This window comes from Phycomyces blakesleeanus, assembly GCF_001638985.1.
Source record: "Phycomyces blakesleeanus NRRL 1555(-) unplaced genomic scaffold PHYBLscaffold_9, whole genome shotgun sequence".
Lineage (NCBI taxonomy): Eukaryota > Fungi > Mucoromycota > Mucoromycetes > Mucorales > Phycomycetaceae > Phycomyces > Phycomyces blakesleeanus.
Window position 1 is genome coordinate 1,527,114 of NW_017265142.1, and position 23,367 is coordinate 1,550,480.

Genomic DNA, 23,367 nt, shown 5'->3' on the forward strand with positions numbered 1-23,367 from the left:
ATTTTCAATGCAAATATTCTTTTGCCTATTTCAATTGCTTTTTCTAATGGATTTCAGAAATCTTTGGCTTTGAGATCATTTTATGAGAGTGTATTCTAACACCACGCAAAAAGCTTTGCAGAGTTTTTACTGACATAGATGTAGTTAATCTTTTGTAAATGGGTGTCATTGTGGCTATTGCATCACGGTTAATCTCATGGAGGATCTCTCTGTTGTCTCTCTCATTTAGCTTTTTTTGTCTATCAGATCGTACACCAGCTTTGTATAAGTCGCTTTCTTTGTAGGCTTTGAGAATGCAATGAACTATATATTTGTGTACACCACCTTTTCTGACAATGTTAGCTTAACTAGTACTGTTCTTAATGCTCTTATGCACAATTATTGCACAAGTTGTATCATCGGTTTGTTTGTGTTCTTTAGTTAAAAGTTTTTTTGGACTTTTCTGTGCATTTAGATTTTTGCATTTTTATTTAGAATTGTAATATAAAAGTGAAAGAAAGAACCTGTTACTCAAATAATATAATTGGGTTTTAAAAAACGTTGCAATACTTTTCCCCCTCACTGTAGCTATTTCTTCTTCTCACTTATAGATATTCAACTGTTTATTATTATAAATGGCTTGGCAGAATCAAAGGTAAGCATCTTTAAACAAAAGTACTTTAAATATGATTAATAATTGATTTTATTTTCTTAGAGTCTCTTGACACACATGTCTTCAAGTTTCTTGGCACTCAAGACTTCAAGCTCTTTGGTTTTCATGTTATTCATGATGCTGGTTTTCTCTCCAAATAGCTAGATATATTAGCTTACTATATATTGGCCACATAATCCACAGGCATTGGTGCTAGTAGCCATACTACTGTTTTAGCCAGTATTATTAGTTTGCTAGTACACTACTGCTGCAGATTACATGGTCCAGCCTAGTATTTTTTTAATTTTTTTATTTTTTTGCAATCCAAAATAAACTAAAAATAAAAACCTATTTTTTTGAACCCAAAAATTATTTGAAACAAAATTTATTTTGAGCTATTATTGAAACATTTTTTATATTTGTAAAAACACATTTTTAAATTTGTGATTTTTTTGACTAGAAGACATTACAAAAAATGACCTGTTCATAAAAAACAAAACTATTTACTCAGCTATGTAAGCCCATTTTGGGAATATGATTACACAAGAAAAATTTCTGGTGGTAAAGACCAAACCTTCTTTCCTTCTTTATTTGAAAGAACAAAATTCAACTTATAAAATTATACAAAAAAATTCTCTAAGACAATAATATTGTTTGGGTACCACACCTTACCATATTTGGCTTCCAATTTTGTGGCTATGGAATATTTTATTTCATTTTGATTTTTTGGTAATTTTTTAATTATTATAAGTCTAAAATAAAGCCACAATTACAAAAAACGTCCCTTTTTTCCCATCACACTCAAAGATTTTTCTTGCAAACCTTAATATTGCTTTCAGAACAGTGTACTATTCTATACACAGTAATTTTTCTTGAGGGTTTACCTTTCTAATATAGAACACACAGCAACTGTGAAGACCCTCAAATTCCCTCCCACCACTGCTTCCCCCATTCTGAGAAATGTGCAGAAAAGGCTCTTTATTTGTAAAATTTGTTTTATGCAAAATCTGGTCTGAAAACTTTCGAAACTTTTATTTTTGAAATTTTTTTTTTATTTTGAAAAAAAAGCTCAAAAAAGTGCAAAAAAGCGCAGTACTAAAATATAAGCAAAAATATCCTTGCAATATTATATAATAATGAAAACACTACAAAAAAGTACTATTTAATAATAATAATAGAGAGAAAAGTGTGGTAGTAGCAGCAGTACACTTTTGTGGGAGTAGAGGAAGTAAGGAAGCAGCAACAGATAGAAAATACCAAGAGCTATATAAATAAAAATAAGGATTAGTATTATTGATAAAGCATGACGTGTTCAATCATTGAAAGTTACCTCTTAGAAAGAATAAAAAGTAGATTCCACTCTGACTTACCTAAAGCAAAATAAAGCAAAAAGTTAATAGTTGAATAAATCTCAAACTATTAAAATAAAGATATTTATCTTTATTATATCACACAATGTAGCTCCTCAAAATGACTGTAATCTAGAAAAAAAGATTAGTAAAAGTTTTATAAATCTGGCGCTTTAGTTTGTTAAGCAAAATATCTTATACAAAAGAAAAAGTGTCTAAAAAGAAAATAAATACGCATCATATTTACTAGTACTTACTTGAACTAAAGACAAGAAGAAAGAAAGAAAAGAGAAAAAAGGAAAATTCTAGTCTTTTGCTTAAAACCCCAAGTGTGTGACATTGGTTGTGAAACACTTTTGGTAACTTAGCATTTTCTTGGCTTTTTTTTCATAGTCTTTCTTTCTACATTACAACAAACTTTACTATGAGTGCAAATAATCATGGCCTAATAGGCATGATTAATTGTAGGAAAAAGAAACCTGACAAATATTTTTGCACATTCTGTAAAGTGTACAGCAACTCACAGAAATACAGAGTCAATGCACATGAGAAGACATGCAAGCAAAAGAGTAATACTTGCTTCACTCCAAATGCAGCTCTCTCAAATTTTAGAGACTAACTTATGTAAGAGCACAACTAAACTGTTGCATTTAATCAATGAGTAACTCACTTTCTTCTTTAAACATCTCAATTGCCTCTTTTTCTTCTGCGTCTGTCCCCCCCCCCCCCCCCCCCCCCACTACTGCTTCTACATCTGCCTTTGTTTTTGATGACGACTTTGACATAGACTCAGTTGACAACTACTACTTTGTTGACAACTTGGACAATGTATCTGATGACGATCTTTCTATTGCTGTCTATCCCCAAAATCCTTCTTCTTCTGAAAATGATGAACAATAAGAATATTTTTTTGAGTTAACATAGACAGTGCAAAATACTAATCTAATTATGCAAATTTATTGGTTCTTCAAGTTCTGACTTTGATGACAAAAATGAGGATTCTTACGAGAAGATGACTAATATGTTTTATTTTCTTGATGAAAATTCTACTGATTTTGACACAACTGCTAACAACATTGCTCCTTTTGATGACTTAGCTGGGATAGAAGAGATTAAAACTAATTTCGATGGATCTGAAAATGCTGACAGCCTGATAAATAGTTTTTAAGATCTTATTCAGAACTATCCTTTGGAACACAGTGCATCTGATCCTTTCAAATCGCTCTTGGAAGTTGCTTTCATGGCTTTCTTTCATGCTAGCTGCATGAACTTCTCTGAACAAAAGATCAAATCGATTTTGGTGATGATGAATATTGCTTTTGGACTTAAAGAAAAATCTCCTAACCTGAAAATATCTGCTACCAACTCTATTCTCAATTACAATAATAGAAAAAGATCATGTATTCACTCAATAACTCCCACTGTGCATGTTGGCCATAACAAGAAAAATCAAGAACATCAGTTTTTTATGAACAAGCCTTCAATGTATCTGAAATACCTCATGGATGACCCTAACAAGAACCCTTTGCTGAGTAGTCTCCCTGACAAAAGCACCAGTGAATTAAACTGCTTACAAGAAGATGAAAAGTGGCAAACCCATAAGATGTTTTAAATACCTATGGTGACTCTTGATAACAGCAATGACATTTGGGCTCGACATTTGGTCAAATTAAACTGCATGAACTTCGAAGCAAATCATCTATTGACTACTCAGTTCTTTAAGCAAAAGAAAACCCCATCTTCTGATATCTCTGTTGAATCTGAAAGCTATGTTTCTTATGCTGAAGACTATTTGGTTAAGAAAGACTTGTCTGTGCCCTTGCTTGGTTTTGTATTGGTAAAGAAGTACATGTTTCCATTATCTTACATTGTTCATGTGAAGGAGAAATCCCTTTAAATTGATCATGGATTTTGCTTTGATATTGATGATATTGAACAGTCATTCTCTTTCCAACAAGCATATGAGCAAGATGACTTGGTGATCATTTTGTGGAATGACAAAGGCTTTGCAAAACAATAGAAAGTGGAAAAATCTGATGGTACATTGATGAAGGCTGTGCTCACTTCTTTAATTCTCTTTACAGATGACACTTCTGGAAATCTATCCAAGCAATATAACTTGTTTGGCAGCTATTTGATGACTCTGACAGCAATGTCTTATGATTGTTGTGAATGAGTATTAATTACTGCTGAATCTGAGAGTAAGTCTGAAGGATAAAATAATATCCTCAGCTATTCCAGTCAAACGGATCTGCCTTTATGATATTATCTAATACACAGATCATCATACACATAATTGATTATTTATTATTATTACCATGACATGGGATATACAAATACATATACATTATATATATGGCACCATTATATTTTATCTACATATTTCTTTTATTATACAAATACTTAATTGAGAGACTGCAACTATAACTATTTAATATTATGAAACATTACCCAAGTGTCTGGGTCGGAATAGTAAAATATTACCAATAGCATAAATGTTCTTCTTTACCAAAACTCTTGGACTGATCTGACTGGAGAAGTATCATATCAATTGGTCTTTCCGGATCTTTCCAGAAGAACAATACTCCTGGAAGATGACTCATCGTGATAAAGATTACTTAAGCACACACTGAATTACAAATTAGAAAAACATATAAATATCAGTAGATAGTTCCGTGTAGAAAAACAATCAACTTTTATCATTCTTTACTTTTCTTTTGAAATAAACAACCTACACAAGTTCTCACAAATTCTTTCGTCTATATTATATTTTGCTTTATTTTCTCCCCACAACAATAACAATCGAACATATAAAAGATGTCTGGAATGATGTATGACAAATAGGGCAGAATTACTTGCCAATGGCAAAGTTTCCCAAACTGTCTCTCTTTCTGATCAAAGCCAGTTTACATCAGCAATGTTTCCTAACTTGGCTTTTGGGTAAGCTTATCAAAAGCAAAAACACAAAACGATAGACAGTATATTAATTAGCTGTATACTTTTATAAACAAACAGAGAAAACATCAATACAAGCAGTAGTGATAATATGGATATCATTGACAGTACTGAAAATGATGAGCCCATGGTAAGATCCATAAATACATATATCACAATAATCATACTTATTGTTGTTTATCTTACTATAGTACAATGTTGGAGAATAATATGAGAATATTATTGACAAAATTAAAGGCACCACACCCTTGCTAGTCTTTGATTTTAGCCAGTCTCTTCCTGTTCCCAGAAACAATGATAAAAAGAATCTAACGTTCATGCAGTTGATCCAAGAGTTCGGAATTTCTTGTTGAGCCCACAAAAAGATTGTAGAACACTTCAACCAGATCCTTGATTGTTCTATCAATATTACGTACCAAGCATGCAGCCCACACCTTAGAAACAAGCTTCTTGAGCACTTCTTGGATATCAACGCAGATGGATACAACATTTGCATCAGAAGTTGTATGCAGTTCAACAATAAGAATGATATCACATACGTAAAATGTGGTGAAGCAAGATATAAAAATGGTCAAACTAGCAAAAGTGACACCAGGGTTCCTGTGAGATCAATTGTACAGTTTCCTTTGGCCAGACAGCTTGCTTTGTGCTTGGCTGATGACAAGACCGGGGCTGAAATGCTCTATTGTCATAACCACCAATCCAGCCAAGATGGGTAGAAAGCAGATGTTTTCGATGGTCATGTGTACCAATCTATGAAGCATCTGTTTTCCGGTGAAAACAATATTACGATTTCGTTGTCTATAGACGGGTTCAACCCACACAATGTACCTGGATCAGTAACCATTGTTCATGCAACTGTCTTGAACTTGAGTCCAACGATCCATTATGAGAAAAACAGGACTATCCAAATAGCAATACTTTCTGGTTGCACTGGTCCCAGTGACATCTGGTATTTTCTTAAGCCAACTCTGAGAGATCTCCATTTGCTCCAGACAGAAGGCATGGAAGTAAAGACAATGACAATGACAATCAGAGCAAAGGTGCATGTCCTCATGGCCACTAGCAATATTCTGGCTCTGGCAAAGCTGGCATGCCATGTTGGCCACACAAGTAAGAATGGCTGTTGTATTTGTCACATAGTGGGTCAAACTCCTAAACATGGCCAGTACTTCCACATGTTGCCTGGAACCCAGACGTGCTCACTGGAGAGTTTTAGAAACTACAATCTGGCAAGCAGTGAAGACAGAAAGGGGCTCAATGGTCAGTCACCATTAGCCTCAATAGAAACATTCTCTGGCCTGTTTTTTTTTGCGTTAGACGAGATGCATGATCTGTGCCATGGAATCAGTAAACAAGTATGGGGACTTGTATGCAGAAAGTATGGAATCAAGCATTCTCTATGTCTTTCTCTTGCCACTCAAAGGGAGATTGGTGCTACAATGGTAGCCGCAAAATCCACAATCCCTACATTGTTGCATAGTGCCTGGAGAGATGTGACAAAGAATGCCAGTTTCTTTAGAGCTGTGGATTGGGCAGACTTTTTACTCTTTGTTGTCCTCATGTTGGTTGCAGAGTGTGTCCAAGACTTGGTTGCCCAAAAGGCATTACTTGGCCTGATTCAAACATGCAATTTACTCATGAGCTGAGAGTTATCAACAGAGAATCAGCCCTCAATAAGAAAGTATGTTTAATGCCATGTTTTATTTCATTTCTCATAGTAATTTACTTTTACCTTTTTTCTTAGTAATCTTGTAGAATAGAACGTATTTCTAAAGAGTCTTCTTTCTACAGCAGATATTGACATTGGCGTGTTCACAATTAACCAGCACATTATTCAGCATTATCCTCAAATGATTGATCTATATGGCCCGCCAAGAGCATATAACACACGATCCGTGGAAAGAGCCATTAGTGAGTACTCCGGGTCCATCAAGAGTAACTCCCAAGTCAGTGTCAATGCTGGAAACATCATGATCAGACTGGCGCAATCCCAGTGTGTAGCAGAACTGACAACAGTTACAAGCACCAAAACTCCATCAGCTAACCTTCTAGTTTACAGTGCATATACCAACGGGTGGCCTGTTACAGAAGGAGGTGATCCTGCCAATGCTGAGTGTGAGATTGAGTTCTGGGGGCCTTTGAAGAATTTAACAATTTTCAATAGCTTTGAAGATAGATCTCATCTTTTATTGCTTCTTAAAACGTTTTATAATTTGAAGGGAAAAGAATGTAGTATGCTTGAGCCTTCCATAAAGACAAGTCGCAAGGCCTATCTTAACAGTTGTGTTATTGACGCTGCATTCAACCAAAGTTCTACAAGAGAGGCATGTCATGCTCATGTGCAGCTACAAGTGAACATGAACTCCAGAAGATCCGACTCTTACCATCCAGAATATAAGCATTTCTTCGGAAAGGTAGTTATATTCTTCCAACATGTACACAACTCAAAGAGATGGCTACTAGCTCTCATAACCATATATAGTGTGCATTTGAAAAATGGATTGCTTATTACACCTGTAGTAAAACCAAAGACTATAGTGATTCATGCCAGTGACATTATAGAGTTGGTTGGCTTGGTGCCATCAAATGTCAATGGTAGCCATTACATCATTTGGTCTAGCCTTAAACGTGGTCCAAAATTGACACTTGGTGCCTTAAGTGATATATAATTTGTTTTTTTTTCTTTTTGTAATAAATTTTTCTTTTTTTCAAATTGTCTTAACAAATTTTATCCAAGCAGCAGAAAGTTTAGATATTCTCTTTTTTTATTTCTGACGTCCAATATTTCTCAATTTCAATCTATATTTACCAAAAATGTAAGATGTTTAATCAGAATAGACATTTGTCCATCCTGAGATTTAATTTTAAGTGATTCATTTGCTTTTTATCAACAATTTCAAAGAATAAAGATTTTCTTGTTTCAACTTGGATTTTTGGTGATTTTTTGATTATTATAGGCCAAAAATGAAGTCACAAATTCAAAAAATACCACTTTTTTCCCATAGTATATGCATGTTCATGGCTTCCTCCGCTATACAACTGGACCCCCCCCCCCCCCCACAGGGGAACACCTCATAAACGGCTATACAAACACTTCACCCACTATTACAATACCCACACCCGGACTCCCTCTCACCTACTTGACTGTCCTAACAAACACCACACTGACATTTCACCATGCCATCGTACTTGGGTCTAATGACCCCCTGACAAAACCTCGCACTTGGCAAGAAAGTACTAGCCAGTTCTCTGTTTACTACACTACTCCCTGGGAAACCTCTCCCAAATTCATTGTTTTCTTTGATGCTCTGCTCCAGTCCTATTTGCCTGGCGAAATCTTTGGCCTGCACCCTTCCAATAAAGCTGGTACCCTCTTTGAGCTCCACTTGAGCTCCAAAGATGTTTATACTTGTGCTTGTTGTATAGGCTTTTGGTACAACAACGAAACTGTTCTTGCCTCCCCTGCCATTGCTAGCTCATCCAAATTGTTTAAGCTGACTTTGTCAAAGCTCCCTCGATTCCCTCCTCAAGAGTACACTACCTTGGATATCAAACTTCATAATGCTCTCACGAAATATGGCTATGTACACAATATCTCCATTAACACATTGTTTGGGTTTATGAATGGAAGTGGACACACATATGTGGAGCGTCCTCCATATGAGGAAGGTGCCCTCCTTCCACTTTGCTTTAAAATGGATTTCGATGATAACACAACATTCTTGGCCACTTGGCTCAATATGGGAGCCCATTGTGCTCTATGTCAAACCATGGGCCATGACTGCAACAACTGCCCCAATCGGCCAAAAGAAACTTGCTTGTGCTATGGCTGCCATCAGGTTGGCCATCTTTGCTCTAAATGCCCTCATGCTGCCAAAGTAGACAACTCATACAAATGGGATTGCAAGGTTCCTGAACTGCAAGGCCCCCATCGCACCACTGCCACCTGCAACACCACCAACCAACCCACTGTCACTCACTCTGGCTCACATATGAAGAAGACCCTCCCCCCTCCTTCACCACAACCAACCTTTATGCCCTACTTGACCCTTCCCTCTCTTCTGCCGGGTCTCAACACAACCCCACCAACATCACCAAAGCTGTACCAGCCGATTCACGCACCAAGACACCAAAAACACCTTCCCTCCCTTTTGAGACAAACTTAGTTGGTAGGGAAACACTCCTCACTGATGATCCCACAATCACCAATGACGACGTGGCAGAGGCAGAGGCATACTTTGAGAAAAACTGCAAAGACGACCCTATGAAGGGTATTGAAGAAACTATCCCCCAATAATAATTATGATAAAAATTGCATCTATAAATTGCTGTTGATTAGCTAAAACTAACCACTCACAAACGCGCTCCCTATTTATAAGACACCTTCGATCCTGTGGGATCGATATACTTGCCCTTCAAGAAACTCATGCCAATACTGAACCTCTCCAACAGATGTTCCATACACAATTCCATGCCCAAGATTCCTTATGGTCTCCGCACTGCAGTCTTGTTTCTCTTTCTCCGCACCTATCTTTGATTAACTCTCTATTCAGCCCTTGTGGCCGTTGCATCTCTACTACAGTCATACATACTAATAATTCTATTCCCTCTTTTCTTATATGCGTTGTTTATTCCCCAGCTTCCTACCGGGACTGCTTTTCTTTCCTCCGCTCTCTTCTCAACTCTCCAGCACTACTTCCTCGTCTCCCATCCTCATGCATACTTTTGGGCGACTTCAATTACACCTACCACACTACTTCTTCTAACCCTCGCCAGGCCCCTCCCAAATGGCTTAACTTTATTTTTAACTATTTCGTGGATTGTATCACATTGAGTGGTGAAGTCCCTGCCCCAACCTTCTACTGACAACTTTGCTCCTCCTCCATAGATTATGTATTTGCTTCTTCCAACCTTGCCCCGTGCCATCAGTTCTCTTCTGTGTCCTATATACATCCAAATTGGTCCGATTATTGTCTAGTAGCAACTACTTTTAAGTTTACCGCCAATCATGCAACAGGAAAGGGAATGTGGTGTGCCAACCCTCGTCTTGCCTGCAACCCCACTTTTTGCACTGAATTTGATGCCTATATTTCTACCTCCATATTTCTACTTTCTCCCTATATGTCCCCACAAGACCAATGGGATAGATTAAAACATATGCTTGCAAATTTCATTAAGTCCTTTACTAGGTGCTGCACACAAACACTCACTACACTGGAGGCCAGAATTCAAAGTAAACGTGACAAGTTAATTCACAAATTCAGACAACAACCTGCCCAAAACTTCCAATTGCCCATTATTGAAAGACAGTTGCAACAAGTCCAGCTGGAGAGAGTGGAAATTCTTGCCCTGCATGCAGGCAAACATTGGCGAGAGAATGGAGAGATCTCTACAGGATACCTCAAGCAAACAGTTGCAGAATGCCAAGCCCGAAAGAACATCACCAAACTATGCCATCCCATCACTGACCACTTACACACTGAGCCTGATGACATGACTGAAGCTGCTGCTTCTTTTTACGAAAGCCTGTATACACCTGAACCAATAGATCAACTAGCCATAGACGATTTACTTTGCCACCTTCCCAATGATCTCTGTCTCTCTGATACTATATGTTCCTCTTTGACTGCTGAACTTTGCATCGAAGACATATGAGAAGGCATGTCTTGCTCTCCACAAACAAGTATCCCAGGACCGGACGGCCTCCCTTATGAGATCCTCCAACTCATTTTTCATCACCATTCTCGCTCTCAGTTGCTGACACAAGTGTACAATGATGCTCTTAGTAGTGGTCAATTCCCTTCATCCTGGCAAACAACATGTGTTTCTCTGTTGCCCAAGAAAGACGATCTCTCATCCCTGAAGAATTGACGACCGATTGCTCTGATCAATGCCAATGCCAAGATTTTCACTCGGCTTCTCAATGCTCAAATGGTCAAAGCTGCTGGAGTGCTTGTACCTCCGTATCAAACAGGATTTGTCCATAGTTGCTTCATTGCTGATAACAATATACTTACAAAGCTGGTTATGGATCATGCCAATTCTACTGGTCACTCTGGAATTGGTCTTCTCTTGGATCAGGAAAAGGCTTACACTCAGGTTCACCCTGACTATCTTCAACAAGTTCTTGTTAAATTCGGTTTTCCTCCTTCAATTATAATCTGCATCACTAATCTTTTCTTCTCTTCTGACCTTAAGATTAATGTGAACCGTTTTCTTTCTCGTTCTCTTTGTCAAGCACGTGGACTCAGACAGGGTGACCCCATGTTCCCTGTTCTGTTTAACCTGTCCTTTGAACCACTTTTGCACCGACTCATACACGGCCCTCAGTTTCCTGGATTTGAGATCCAAAGTACGCCTGAACATCCCGCACCTCCACCCATAAAGCTACTTGCTTATGCCGACAATCTTCTGGTTTTCCTTCCGCAGATCCAGGACATGTCCCGATTGCAGCACCACCTTGCCACCTATTCCTCTGCTTCCAACGCATGCATCAACCTTCACAAGACCCAAGCTTTCTCTCTGTCAGGCAGACCTCATCCTCACTGGGTGGACACCCTTCACAGCTTGCAGATTGTCGATTGGCATGATAGTCGCTCTCCAGAACCTCTCCACTACCTTGGCTTTCTGATCATTTCCTCTCTCACCCAACACAACTCCTTCTGCTCACAAATCTTGTCTAAGATAGAGCGAGCTTCACATATCCACCTCTCCCGCACCTTGTCCTTCCATGGCCATGCTACTGTCCTAAACTCTCTTATATTGTCAAAGCTCTGGCACGTTCTTCATGTTGTATCTGTTCCTGACACATTCTTTACCAAAGTTTGCTATCTCATGGGTCGCGTTCTTCAGCATCGAAGCTTCCCACCAATTAGACTTGACACTCTATGTCTCCCCACAAAAATGGGTGGTTTAGGGGTTTTGAATCTAAAATTGCAACAAGGTACCCTTCAGCTCCATTGGCTTCGACCTCTGTTCCAATCCACTTCGTCTCCTTCTGGTCTGGTGTTGCCTTGGCTGCTATATCTTCTTTGGCATTATCTACCTGATGTCCATCCCCATCTTCCTTTCATTTTTTCTGACCTCAGACACCCTCGATTCCGAACTTATACCAGTCCTTTCTTTAATCTTTTTGCTGCCTGCGATCTCTTGCCTCACGATTTTGACTCTACTGTGATAAATCTACCAACTTGTCTGGACATTCCTCTCGCCTCTGCAGTTGTGGTTCCACATGGTCTCCCTGCTTTTCCTGCTTCTTGGCATCACCTCCGGATCCGGGATTCCTACGAGATCAACACCACTTTGGATATTCTTTCTCGCTGCTTACCTTCTTCCTTTCCTCGTTCACCACGCATCCTCTGCAAAGTCCTTCAGTGGGTAGATGATCACTCTCTTTTCCTTCACGCATTCGTCATTCGCACTTGCCTGTCTCAAAGTATCTTGACCGAACAATTCCCTGACTTGATGGCTCGCACGGGCACTGAGGTTGACCCTTCCACACTCCTGTTGGCCCTCTCTCCTACCTTTCCTTGGAAACGCTTGTCTACATGCCAATTCCATTCCTCCTGTGAAGTCGTCACTTCTTCTATCAAGGATGTACTGCACAACATACGAGCCATTAAATGGCGTCAATTCTGATCTCTTATCCTTCCGTATGCCTCTCGCAACATTTGGTTCCGGCTGCTTCACCACAAGATCTCATGTCAATCCGTGCTGCATAACCGTATTCCTACCTCATTTCCCTCCACTAATTGTTCGCTGTGTGGAACGGAAATTGACTCTCAAGACCATTTTCTCTACTCATGCCCACTCAAGCTTCCTCTCTGACTCGCGCATTTCAGCTTTTTCCCCCAATCCTCTAACATTCACAATGCACTATACAAGTTTTCCTTCCCTCCCCCGCTTAATCCCACTTCACATCTTGTCTCAATCCTTAGCTCTGTTCTTTTAGCCTTGTGGAGACATCACTGGGCTTTCATATTCGATCAATCACCTTTCGTTGCCACTAATGTCACTACCACTGCCAATTACCCACTTTCCCATTTACAATCCAAAGAACACCTTGATCAACGCCCTTTTCTGTCTAAGTTCATCGCGTTTCTTCGTTTCCACTTTTTTTTACATTACATTTACAACTTAAAACACAAAATCCCCAAAAACATTTAAATAATAGAAAAACCAAAAACAAGTTGTGGCGCCTCTTAAGCCTTTTGGACAAGAGTCCCACCAATAAACCAGAGCTTCGCTCCATACAAACAAAAAAACCATAGTTTATGCATGTTATCAATCTCAGTATTGATCTAAAACTAAGGTACAATACTAGATGCTATGTATAAATTTTCTAATCAAATATACTTAGATATGAGAAAGAAACTATGATTCAACTAGTAATTATTCCTGGGCCTAAACACCCAAAAAACATAGCATCTTTTCTTGAATCAATCGTAGAAGATTTGCATATGTTGCAGACTTCTGGTCTGAGAATTCAGACGATTTCTGGGCAAGTGAGTGTCAAGGTTCATCTTGTCATGGCAGCTGGCGATAATCCAGCCATGTCAGACTTGATGAACCTGGCTCACCATAATTCTTTTTATGGGTCCTAAGCCTGCATTTCTCAGGGTATTCCTCAATTTCACACCATGTGTTTTGTTGGTGAGAAGATATCTGCTCCTATGAGAACCATGGGGAGCCTCTGTCAGTTTGAACGAAATGTAAGTACATGATTAATGAATAATTGAAATATTAATACCTTCTTTATAGAGATACTGTGTCAATGGTCCCAATGTTTTTAGGGATCTCAACACATTGACAAGTCCTGCTTTCTTCAGGTTTGATGAGATACATCTAATTGGCCACGGAATTGGTCATCAGCTATATAATGTATTGAATAGCAAATTTGTTATGAGCAACAAGACTGAGGACAATGACGTCCAACAGGCAGATCATGACTAGCAGCAACAACAACAGCACCAGAATCAACAGGATAACGTATATATGTTTGCTCTGAATATTGGACTTGACCAGATTGACAGCTGTATTGGCAAGTCCAGATCAGACATCCCAGCAAACTTTACTGGAAGCTAAAGATTGCTGAAGAAAACAACTGACAGACAGAAGGCTACCAACTGGCTTAACTTCCTTCTGTTTGTTGTGCCAACAGCTGTAGTCCATAAGTTTGTTCTTGCCAGAACCAGACATTCTGTTTTGGATCTAGTCTTAGCATGCTGTATTGCTCAGCAATAGGAAGAGACAGAAGAAATTCGTACCATGGAAGGGTAAGTTAGTCAAATACATTCTAAACAATGTTTTAATCATTTTTATAGAGCCATTGATTGCTGACATTCCTTCCTTCATTGTGAAATCCAAGAAAGAAGGTTAAAACCTACTATATTCATAATAAACTAGCACATGCTGATTCATCTCGGTTATATGGTGATGGAGATGGGTCTGTTATGGGCATATAGCTACCACCTAATCAAGTGCACAATTGGTGCATACTGAGCCGCAATTGGGTTCCAGAAGGATACTGGGAAGAACATGGAGAATATTCTTCTTTGTAAAGCTGGAATACAGCATTGTCTTGGTGGTCGGGCAGCGCAAAGAAGACTGACTGACAGGAGGACCAGCAACTTTGAGGTTGTGAGTAACAATGTTGCTAGTCCTCAGCTTTGGTCAAATCTAATCAGAAAGTCTCTTGCTTCCATAGCAATCAAATGCTATATGAACTACCACAATTTGGTGAGTTTATTGACTTGTCTCTGGGACCAGAACAGCACAGGTATGGAACAAGAAATCATTGAGGTGGTCTGCATCACTAAGATGTGGAAGGACAATGTGATGTACAGAGTCCGGACTTCTTTTGACAGCAGACATGTTCAAGCCAACGACCTTGTTGTGCTCAAACACCCGGAGGAGTAAGTAACACAAGTTATATCTTACATTATTGTAATATTAATCATATTTCAATTATATTTTTCAAAGGTACGGATATGTTATAAAGTTCTTCTCTCATTCTGTCTTGGGAGAGACTAGGCTCTTTGTTGTAGTTGATTGCTTGCAAGACGTATGGATATACAACGAGTTGCTCTTCTCTGTTTGGGAAAGCCAAACAATTGGTGAGATGAAGGTGGTTGAGGTTAAGTCCATCAGGGGGATGGCTGGTCTAGTCCATGATATTAATGATACAACTATTCGACATGTGGTGTGGACTTCTCCACGTCACTACCAGTAGTTTTTTTTTCTTGCCCTTTGCTTTCATTTATTTTACCTTCAAAGTACAAATATAGTTATTCTAATTTTTAAATATAACTTGATATCAATACCAATACATCTCTTGATGACTTTGAATAAAGATATAGTCTAGTATAAAAAACTTATACATATCTATATTTAAAGTATAAGTAATCTATAGGCTGTATTGTTGTTTTGTTGAACTTTTTGAATTGATATGCAGTCCAACATACAATCTTCACCTAAAATGGCTTTCTGAATTAAAAATCCAAAAAATATATTTGAATTAAATCTCAAAAAACAAAAAAGAGCTCAAAATGCCCTATATTTGGTATGGTTGTAGAAGTTTAAACAAAGTTGCAGGTTTTTTATTGAAAGTTGCTGTTTTTTGGAATTTGCGGCAACTTTTTTTCTATAGTGTTAGTAACTGAATAAAATCTCACATCTGTCAATGAGCAGGGTTATACGGTAATCAATAACAGGCAGGAGATGAAAAAGTGGGTAGACGAAAAACACCCACCTGGGCGACCTCCTGAGCAGACCTCCAGTGAACCCCAGGAGGACTCTCTTTTTTCCCGTAGTTTTGACAAGTGTTGCGTTGGTGTGGTGCAACGTTGTCAGAAAAATAATAAATGAAAATAGAGTTGCCAACGAGGTCAGAAGGCAAATATAGAGAGAGATAGAGATGAATTACTGTGATAACGCTCGGGTCTATCCAACAGTAAGGAGATGTAGTAAAATGTGTATGGAAAGGACAAATATAACAAGAAATATGCTTATAACTATCGTGAAAAATTGTTATAAGTCAGTGACAATGAAATAAATATATAAACAAAAGTAAAATAAGGAATTTGATCAATAAAATAAAGATAGATAAGGATTCTGTTTTATTATTGCTTCATCTGAAGACTTTTATATGTGAACAATCTATACTGCTTTGTTATAAAGCTCTATTAAAGCAGTACCAATGATGAAATACAATGCACAAGGGTATGCCTTGTGCAAGGGGATTGAAGGAAATCCTTCAAAGAGCGTCATACTTCTTTGCAGGATATTCGTGGTCTGAGTGGAGCCAAAAGAACACACATCATGTCAGTTTTAGCAGACTGCTTTGTATATTATATGAGCTATACCAGTAGTATCCTTGTCAAGTTTGCTCTTTTTCTCGAGTACTAAATTAATGTCCTACTGTTTCTACTCATAATCTTCTTTCTGATTAGGTTGTTGTTCATGTTCTTAAAAATCTAACTAAATTTCTCATGCTTGTATTGCTTTTGTATTTTCTATACTCTTTCAACGGCTAATCTTTAGACTCAAAGTTATTCACATTTTATCTAAGATGCCTCTTCAATTTTCGTTGAACTCCATTGTGACAGTTGCCCTTATTCTTTTTCGTTCTATTTATTTCCTTCCCTTTCCACCTACTTCAACTCCTAAGAACACACCTGGCTCTGATCCGTTTGTGGAGTTAGTTTATTTCTTAAAAGTGCGGGCAATGTTTGGGGAAAGAATTATTGAGTAGAGAAGGATATATTTCTTATATGCTTTCATCTCAGTCGGACCCTTTCTTCCTCTCATCTTATGTCGTTCCCTAATCATATACTATATGCTTGATACAGACTAGAAAACTTAGATCCGGTTGTTTTTTATTCATAGTGCTTTTTCAAGCAGTCTTTCTGAAATGTTATTTTACTACAAAATGTTTGCTGCCATGAAACTTGATTATTAAGTAAAACACTCTCTTTACGGATTTTGTCTCCCTTCAATGTCCCAGGTTTTGGGATTGTACTCTTTTTTTTTCCTGTAGTAGAAATCACAGCTCAAACATTAAAATATGGCTTCCACAGAAAGTAATCCCCTCGTTCCTTTATTGCTTAATAAACGTAAGAGGATTGTATGTTACTTTGGGATACTGAACAATAGTAACATATTCTGCTGAAATTTATGATTACTTTGCTTTCTTTTTATTTTCTTAAGCTTAATCCTAAATTCACCTTTTTATTCTACTCTTTTATTTGTTTAATATGTAGCTCTAAATAGCTGTACAACGACAACGACGGCTCAAATCAATAAATACAATATAATATATATATATATATTATTTAATTTTTTTGGTATCGAGCGTTCCTTATAATATATCTTTGTACATGTACTGTTTGACTCGTATCAAATTTCTACGAAGCTTCACTTTGTAGTACACTTTATTTATTTATTTATTTATTTATTTTCTTATTTATTTCAATTACCAAAAAACTTAAACTATTTTTATGTAATTCAGAAATCAAAGGTAGATATCAAGAAACTATACTTTGCGTTGTAAGATACAACAAAATCTAGTTCTTAGAATTATTTTTGGGAATAAAGATTTGAGATTGCTTGATACATATTGGATCGATAAACATGAGACATAAAATAAAATTATCAGGGTTAAATTTTGATATGCCATATTTCGCTAAAATCAATAGAAAAGTATACAAGAAGTTGAGCTTTGGTTTATGTAACTCGTTAAAGGTATAAAGTATAAAGCAATAAACAAAGAAGTCAATTTACACGCCATTACTTTTATATTCAATTAATTTAACGCATAAAATATTCGATTCGTCTTTTTTGGTATATTTCGAAAGCAATCATATTGCATGCTTTAGCAACATGAAATATATATAAGAATATTTGTGTGTGTATTAAGCAGTACTTTTTAAAATGATTTTTTGTTCTCTTTTAGTGAAAGTCTCTGGGTATTAAGGTTTTTACTATTGACAATGTGATATACATAAATGCTTTAAGTTCTATTTGCCTGTAAGTTTTACCAGCATAATTAATTATCATGTTCTTTGAGTGCTTTAGGCAGCAATATACAAAAATACCCTATATTGTGATAAGACGGGATACACTTTGTTAGGTAGAATTAAAATAAATTCTGAACGCCTTGATAATACCATTATTATTATCGTAACAATAAATAATAATAATATTACTACTATTAAGTATTGAATAAAAGAATTATGATAAATAAGTAGAAAAAAAAAGGTCAAAAATAAGAGTATTCCAAAGTTTGTTCGAATGATTTTTTTAACCTTTAAATTAGTGAGGATATAAGAAGTGTGTCAATGAGGCTTTAACATGCCTTCAATAATGAGGATCAGTTGATCCGAAATAAAGTTCAATTTATGAACCACTAAACTCTTTGCCATTAGACTATTAAATGTAATATGAGCTTCTTTATAAGTGCATATTTATTAGCTTTATATATATATATATTCACACACTTTGAGCTAAAAGAAGCTTATGTCCAATTTATTAATTTTGGTCCACTTGAAGTTTAAAATATGGATATATACTTCTTCTTATTGTTTGATTTATTCATTTATTAATACGGCTACTACTACACAAGTTAGCAAGTTCTTATTAGTACTAGCAGTTGAATTATGGATACGATATTTTTTTGACGAAAGCTTTCTTGTAGATATCCATAACATTGAGTCCAGGCATCTACATATCGATACTCAAAAATGACATCAAATGGAATGTAATATTTATTTTTTGGTTTTTAAATAATGTATAAATATATACCCTGGTCATTATATATATATATATTCACCAAAGGATATATGTTTATCAATATACCCTTGTACCTTCGGGTAAGGAAACACAGTAGGATTAACATAATAATAGAATTTCTTTTGTAGTTACCTAATCTCACATTGAACCAATAATATTGGTGACCATGAGAATGCTGTACGAATAACTTTATATTTAGTGATTAACAATTGTGTGCGTATCAAGTACAAGGTATAAAGAGCGAGTTGATTTATATTAACATCCATATCTATCATTAGAGAGATAAGAAAGATTATGTAAAAGTATTTTCCTGTAGTACAGTTTATCATATATGTCTTGGACAACCATTCACACTGGAGTAGCTCGAAAAGATTTGTAGAGTAATTTGTGGGGCTTGTGTTTTTTCTTTCTTCTTTTTGTTCTTTCTTTTATATATATATAATACAAAGATTAGCTTAGCTTTGTTGTAATCAGAAAAATTGAAAAAATATAGCTTTTTTGTGTTACAGCTACAAATGATTCCCACAAATGGATTTGTGATATGCTTATAAACCCACAAAAGGCTATCATTTTATTCTTATGTATATATATATATATATATATATATTTCTTTAGAATCCTGATAGAGTATGTATCTAAATACTCAAGAGCTTTAGATATTTTTATATATATAAAACATTTAAATGCCATCTCAATAAGATTTGTACTTATATATATATATATATATATAGTGGTTGGTACCCACAAGAAGTTCAAATAGGTAGATTAGATTATATTGCACTGTCAGCTTGTGAATAATAAGAAAAATTAGAAAATGTACTGATAGGCTCCCTGAGTTTAACTTCGGTGACTCATGGTAAAAGGATTAGTTTTTTAATTGATTTGACTCTTTTTTTTTTGGTGCTGTATCCAATGTTCTTCGGGAGTTAAAGTAGATCTTATATATTTCTTCGGTCCATTATCTCATCTTGGTAGTGGGGATGAAAGAAATATGGCATTGACATATAGCGCAAGTAATAGGAATACAAAAGACACAAACCTGACAAAACCTAGGCCCAAAAGTAGAAATAGCGAAGTTTGTGACCCCAGATACGATGATAGATAAATCGGTCATGATTTCTTGATCTACTACGGATTTTGAATCTGAGACAAATAAGCTTGATTCCAGAAAAGGAATGCATTTTAACTATTATATATATGTATGTGTTTTTTTTTATACATTGATTAGATTAAGTTGTAGATGGTATTCGATACGTAGCACTATTGAATGTACATGGACTAAAGTTTAGGACATTTGATTAAAAGCAGTCCATGAGATTAAGTGTATGGTATACATGTGTGTATATATAGAGAATAATTGAACAAATTTCAATGGTTATGAAAATATTGTAAATATCAACCATACAATTCTTATTGCTTGTTCATATAAGATATATACATTTTGGAATAACTATTATCCAATAGATTAAACTCATTTGATTTGGACGTCTATTGTGTGATCTATCCATCTATGAGAGATTGACCAATTGTACTTTTTTTTCTTTTAATTTTAATGTGAAAAATGGTACTTTTTCGGGATATTTTTTTTCTTCCATATAATTTGATTCAGCTGTGTGTGATGTAGGAGTATTTTATCTCTAGGATCCATCGAATAAGAAGTCTATCCAGGAATTTTGATGATTATTTTAATTTTTATACTATTATTTACTGTGGAGGACAACCCCACAGTAACACCAAGATCTGTATAGAGCACACAAGCCGTAGAAGTATATATATATATATTATATAAAAAAAACATAACAACAAATAGATAAAGCAAATATACATACTACGAATACTTGCTTAATAAATAACAATAACAATAATTATAATATAGTTATTTTCAACAATAAAAAAAAGGTATAAAATCATTTTGCGATCTACTAGTTCTTCCTTCCTTCCTTCCTTCCTTCTCTTTTATATTTTATTTTATTACGACTACTACTTCGCCTTGTTATAATTATTATAAGCATAATACATAAAGAACAATGACAGAAACTACTGAAAAGTCTGTCGTATCTCACTATGAGGTCAAGACAACTGAAAAGGTCGAGATGTCTCATACAGACTATGATATCGAAGCTACTCCTGCCACAGAATCCTCGATTGTTCCTGGCACACCAGAAGAGATGCGTAAATTGATGTGGAAGCTGGATCTTCGCATTGTTCCATTCCTTGGTCTACTTTATCTCTGTTCTTTTCTTGATCGTGTCAATATCGGTTAGTAGAGATTCTTATTATTCTGGAAGCAAATTTATTAATATTGTGTGTTTTAGGTAATGCTAAGCTTGCTGGTCTTGCGACTGATATCAATGTTACTCCAAGTGACTACAATTGGGCCCTGTCTATCTTTTTTATTGGCTATGTAAGTTCAAGCCTTTCATTTTCTTTTCTTCCAGTGAGCGTAAATCAGTCATAGTTGATAAAGACGTCTGGTTGGATCATTTCAATTCGTTTGTCTCACCTTGCCACCATTTTTTTTTGCATTGCTGTACGTTCCGCCTTTCTTTTTTTGGATTTAAATCGCAGATCATCTTTGAAGTTCCGTCCAACATGATGTTGAAGAAGATTGGACCCAGCAAATGGATTCCAATTGTCATGATTTCATGGGGTGTCGTTATGGCTTGCATGGCTGCAATCAGCAACACAGCTGGTCTTTTGGCCAGTAGATTTTTCTTGGGTATCACCGAAGCCGGTCTCTTCCCAGGCGTGATCTTTTATCTTACGTTGTGGTACACCCGCCAAGAACAAGCAACACGAGTAGCCTTTTTCTTTGCATGTTCAACATTGGCTGGTGTAAGTTATTGCACTTGGTTTGAATTCTTTCAAGTCCATATTAGTGATTGTTTAAAGGGTCTATAAGAAATCTAACCTTTTGGTTTTCTTTTCTTTTGTTGGAATTGTTGCATGTCATTCTCCCCTTCTCTTACACCCCTTGCAGGCATTTGGTGGTGTATTGGTAAGCATTTGTATAAAGCATATATATAAATATATAAATATATAGATATATAGATATATAGATATTACTTTAAGGAGAACGTTATTAGCCTTTCTTTTAAGGTTTATAAAGACCTGTAGTGAATCTTGGCATTTTTGTATATTTTATATATTTAGGCTTATGGTATTATGCAAATGGACGGTCTTCGTAACATGCATGGATGGCAATGGATTTTCCTTATCGAAGCAATTCCCACTCTTTTGCTCGCTATCGCTTCCTATTTTGCCCTCCCAGATTTTCCTGAGAACTCTAAATGTAAGTTTGTTTTTCTCTTTTTCTCTTTCCTTAAGAAAAGCATGCCTAATGTGTACTATTAACCAGTTCTCAACGAAAGAGAGCGTGAATTGGCTGTTCATCGTCTCAGGGTTGATGCTGGGCCCTCAGTTGAAACCGAATTCTCATGGAAGCAGTTCCGTATGGCTTTCACCGACTGGAAAGTCTACATGCATTCTTTGATTTATATCTGCGGCTCTACTCCTTTGTACAGTCTCAGTCTTTTCCTTCCAAGCATCATCAGTGGTATGGGCTATACCAATCTGTCTGCCCAAGCCATGTCAGCTCCTCCTTATGCTATCGGTAGGTCCTTTCAGTCTTGTGCATATAAATATTGGAAATGAAGAGTTTATTTAGTTTTGTTTGTTTGTTTATATTAATGAATGATGAACTAATTTACAAAACATACACACATTTACGATTACATATTGTAGCTTGTTGCTTCACAATTGTTATTGCTATGCATGCTGACCGTAAGCGTGAGCGTGGTTTCCATCTTGCCGCACCTGCTTTTATTGGATTTATTGGCTATATTCTTTTGATTGTGCTCAAGCACAAGGGATCTGTTGCCATGTACATTGCTGCCATCATTACTACCACCGGTGTATTTTCTCACATTCCTGCCATGCTGTCCTGGTTCACAAACAACATTGGTGGACACACAAAGAGAGGTACAGCTGTCGCAATTATTATCTCACTCGGCAACATCGGCGGTGCAATTGGTGGTCAGATCTATCGTGCGACTGATGCACCATATTATTCCCGAGGTCACGCTGCCTGTGTGGGTTTAATGGCAGGTGCTGTGATACTCTCGCTCTTGTTCAAGTACTTGTTGAACAAAGAAAACAAGAGACGCGAGAATCTTACTGAAGAGGAATATATCAAGGAAAGCACTGGCGAAGATCTCTGTGATAGCGTAAGTACACCCTATATTTTCATTATCCTTTCGTACTAATCTTCTTTTTTTTTTTGCTTTTATCTTTACTAGCATCCTGACTTTAGATTCATTTCATAAATCATCCCTTTCTTTTAATTTTTACATAATCATTAATTACTTATATCTCTTACATCTTTATCTTACTTATTTATTTACTTATATAATTGTCTATACTCTTCCTTAATCGTACATCTATTCAAAATTTAAACCAATAAGAATAATAACAATAATCATTTTTTTATTATTATTGCCATTATATATTTTGTACCTTTTACCCCAATATTTTCTTTTTATTAATTTACTGTACTCGCCTGACCAATAAAGTGTCTTTGATATTTACATTTGTGGAAATACAAAATTTAAAATCCCTTTTTTAGAAATATTTAGGATTAAC

At 36.3% G+C, this 23,367-nt stretch overlaps 8 protein-coding genes across 8 annotated transcripts; 7 read left to right on the forward strand and 1 right to left on the reverse strand.

Annotated features, from left to right (window-relative positions):
- Nucleotides 1–1,267: 1,267 nt before the first annotated feature.
- On the reverse strand, nucleotides 1,268–2,422 carry PHYBLDRAFT_67495 (hypothetical protein; the record flags this gene model as incomplete). The annotated part of the gene is made up of 6 exons (XM_018441802.1): nucleotides 1,268–1,327; nucleotides 1,516–1,659; nucleotides 1,839–1,894; nucleotides 2,002–2,047; nucleotides 2,326–2,330; nucleotides 2,404–2,422. The coding sequence occupies 6 exons, from the start codon at nucleotides 2,420–2,422 to the stop codon at nucleotides 1,268–1,270; spliced, it is 330 nt and encodes a 109-aa protein (XP_018292628.1).
- PHYBLDRAFT_167993 (hypothetical protein) lies at nucleotides 2,405–4,156 on the forward strand (the record flags this gene model as incomplete). The annotated part of the gene is made up of 4 exons (XM_018435777.1): nucleotides 2,405–2,549; nucleotides 3,150–3,585; nucleotides 3,619–3,817; nucleotides 4,001–4,156. 4 exons carry the CDS (start codon nucleotides 2,405–2,407, stop codon nucleotides 4,154–4,156), a joined length of 936 nt encoding a protein of 311 aa, XP_018292629.1.
- A 657-nt stretch (nucleotides 4,157–4,813) lies between these two features.
- Nucleotides 4,814–10,809, forward strand: PHYBLDRAFT_145023 (CCHC-type zinc finger transcription factor; the record flags this gene model as incomplete). The annotated part of the gene is made up of 13 exons (XM_018431350.1): nucleotides 4,814–4,920; nucleotides 4,996–5,065; nucleotides 5,151–5,283; nucleotides 5,356–5,622; nucleotides 5,743–6,048; nucleotides 6,079–6,527; nucleotides 6,581–6,619; nucleotides 6,714–7,596; nucleotides 8,002–9,040; nucleotides 9,112–9,209; nucleotides 9,278–9,775; nucleotides 9,827–10,534; nucleotides 10,598–10,809. The coding sequence occupies 13 exons, from the start codon at nucleotides 4,814–4,816 to the stop codon at nucleotides 10,807–10,809; spliced, it is 4,809 nt and encodes a 1,602-aa protein (XP_018292630.1).
- A 1,758-nt stretch (nucleotides 10,810–12,567) lies between these two features.
- PHYBLDRAFT_158724 (hypothetical protein) lies at nucleotides 12,568–13,191 on the forward strand (the record flags this gene model as incomplete). Its single annotated transcript, XM_018433844.1, has 1 exon — nucleotides 12,568–13,191. A coding segment is annotated over exon 1 (283 nt), but the record flags the coding sequence as incomplete, so codon positions are not given.
- A 122-nt stretch (nucleotides 13,192–13,313) lies between these two features.
- On the forward strand, nucleotides 13,314–13,890 carry PHYBLDRAFT_67491 (hypothetical protein; the record flags this gene model as incomplete). Its single annotated transcript, XM_018441801.1, has 3 exons — nucleotides 13,314–13,442; nucleotides 13,557–13,649; nucleotides 13,699–13,890. The coding sequence occupies 3 exons, from the start codon at nucleotides 13,314–13,316 to the stop codon at nucleotides 13,888–13,890; spliced, it is 414 nt and encodes a 137-aa protein (XP_018292632.1).
- A 585-nt stretch (nucleotides 13,891–14,475) lies between these two features.
- PHYBLDRAFT_145026 (hypothetical protein) lies at nucleotides 14,476–15,169 on the forward strand (the record flags this gene model as incomplete). Its single annotated transcript, XM_018431351.1, has 2 exons — nucleotides 14,476–14,852; nucleotides 14,920–15,169. 2 exons carry the CDS (start codon nucleotides 14,476–14,478, stop codon nucleotides 15,167–15,169), a joined length of 627 nt encoding a protein of 208 aa, XP_018292633.1.
- Nucleotides 15,170–18,677: 3,508 nt separating this feature from the next.
- On the forward strand, nucleotides 18,678–20,028 carry PHYBLDRAFT_167997 (hypothetical protein; the record flags this gene model as incomplete). Its single annotated transcript, XM_018435778.1, has 8 exons — nucleotides 18,678–18,694; nucleotides 18,772–18,806; nucleotides 18,926–18,957; nucleotides 19,342–19,353; nucleotides 19,458–19,486; nucleotides 19,553–19,582; nucleotides 19,702–19,787; nucleotides 19,961–20,028. The coding sequence occupies 8 exons, from the start codon at nucleotides 18,678–18,680 to the stop codon at nucleotides 20,026–20,028; spliced, it is 309 nt and encodes a 102-aa protein (XP_018292634.1).
- A 675-nt stretch (nucleotides 20,029–20,703) lies between these two features.
- PHYBLDRAFT_133407 (hypothetical protein) lies at nucleotides 20,704–23,345 on the forward strand. Its single transcript, XM_018429568.1, has 8 exons — nucleotides 20,704–20,985; nucleotides 21,042–21,130; nucleotides 21,295–21,561; nucleotides 21,707–21,724; nucleotides 21,880–22,018; nucleotides 22,085–22,339; nucleotides 22,471–22,952; nucleotides 23,025–23,345. The coding sequence occupies exons 1-8, from the start codon at nucleotides 20,754–20,756 to the stop codon at nucleotides 23,049–23,051; spliced, it is 1,509 nt and encodes a 502-aa protein (XP_018292635.1). The 5' UTR covers nucleotides 20,704–20,753; the 3' UTR covers nucleotides 23,052–23,345.
- The last annotated feature ends 22 nt before the right edge of the window (nucleotides 23,346–23,367 follow it).

Coding starts and splice junctions, on each gene's coding strand:
- PHYBLDRAFT_133407 (XM_018429568.1), top strand. CDS start 20,754: ATGACAGAAACTACTGAAAAGTCTGTCGTATCTCACTATGAGGTCAAG. Junction 22,019..22,084: donor TTTTCCTGAGAACTCTAAAT/GTAAGTTTGTTT, acceptor ACTATTAACCAG/TTCTCAACGAAAGAGAGCGT. Junction 22,340..22,470: donor AGCTCCTCCTTATGCTATCG/GTAGGTCCTTTC, acceptor TACATATTGTAG/CTTGTTGCTTCACAATTGTT.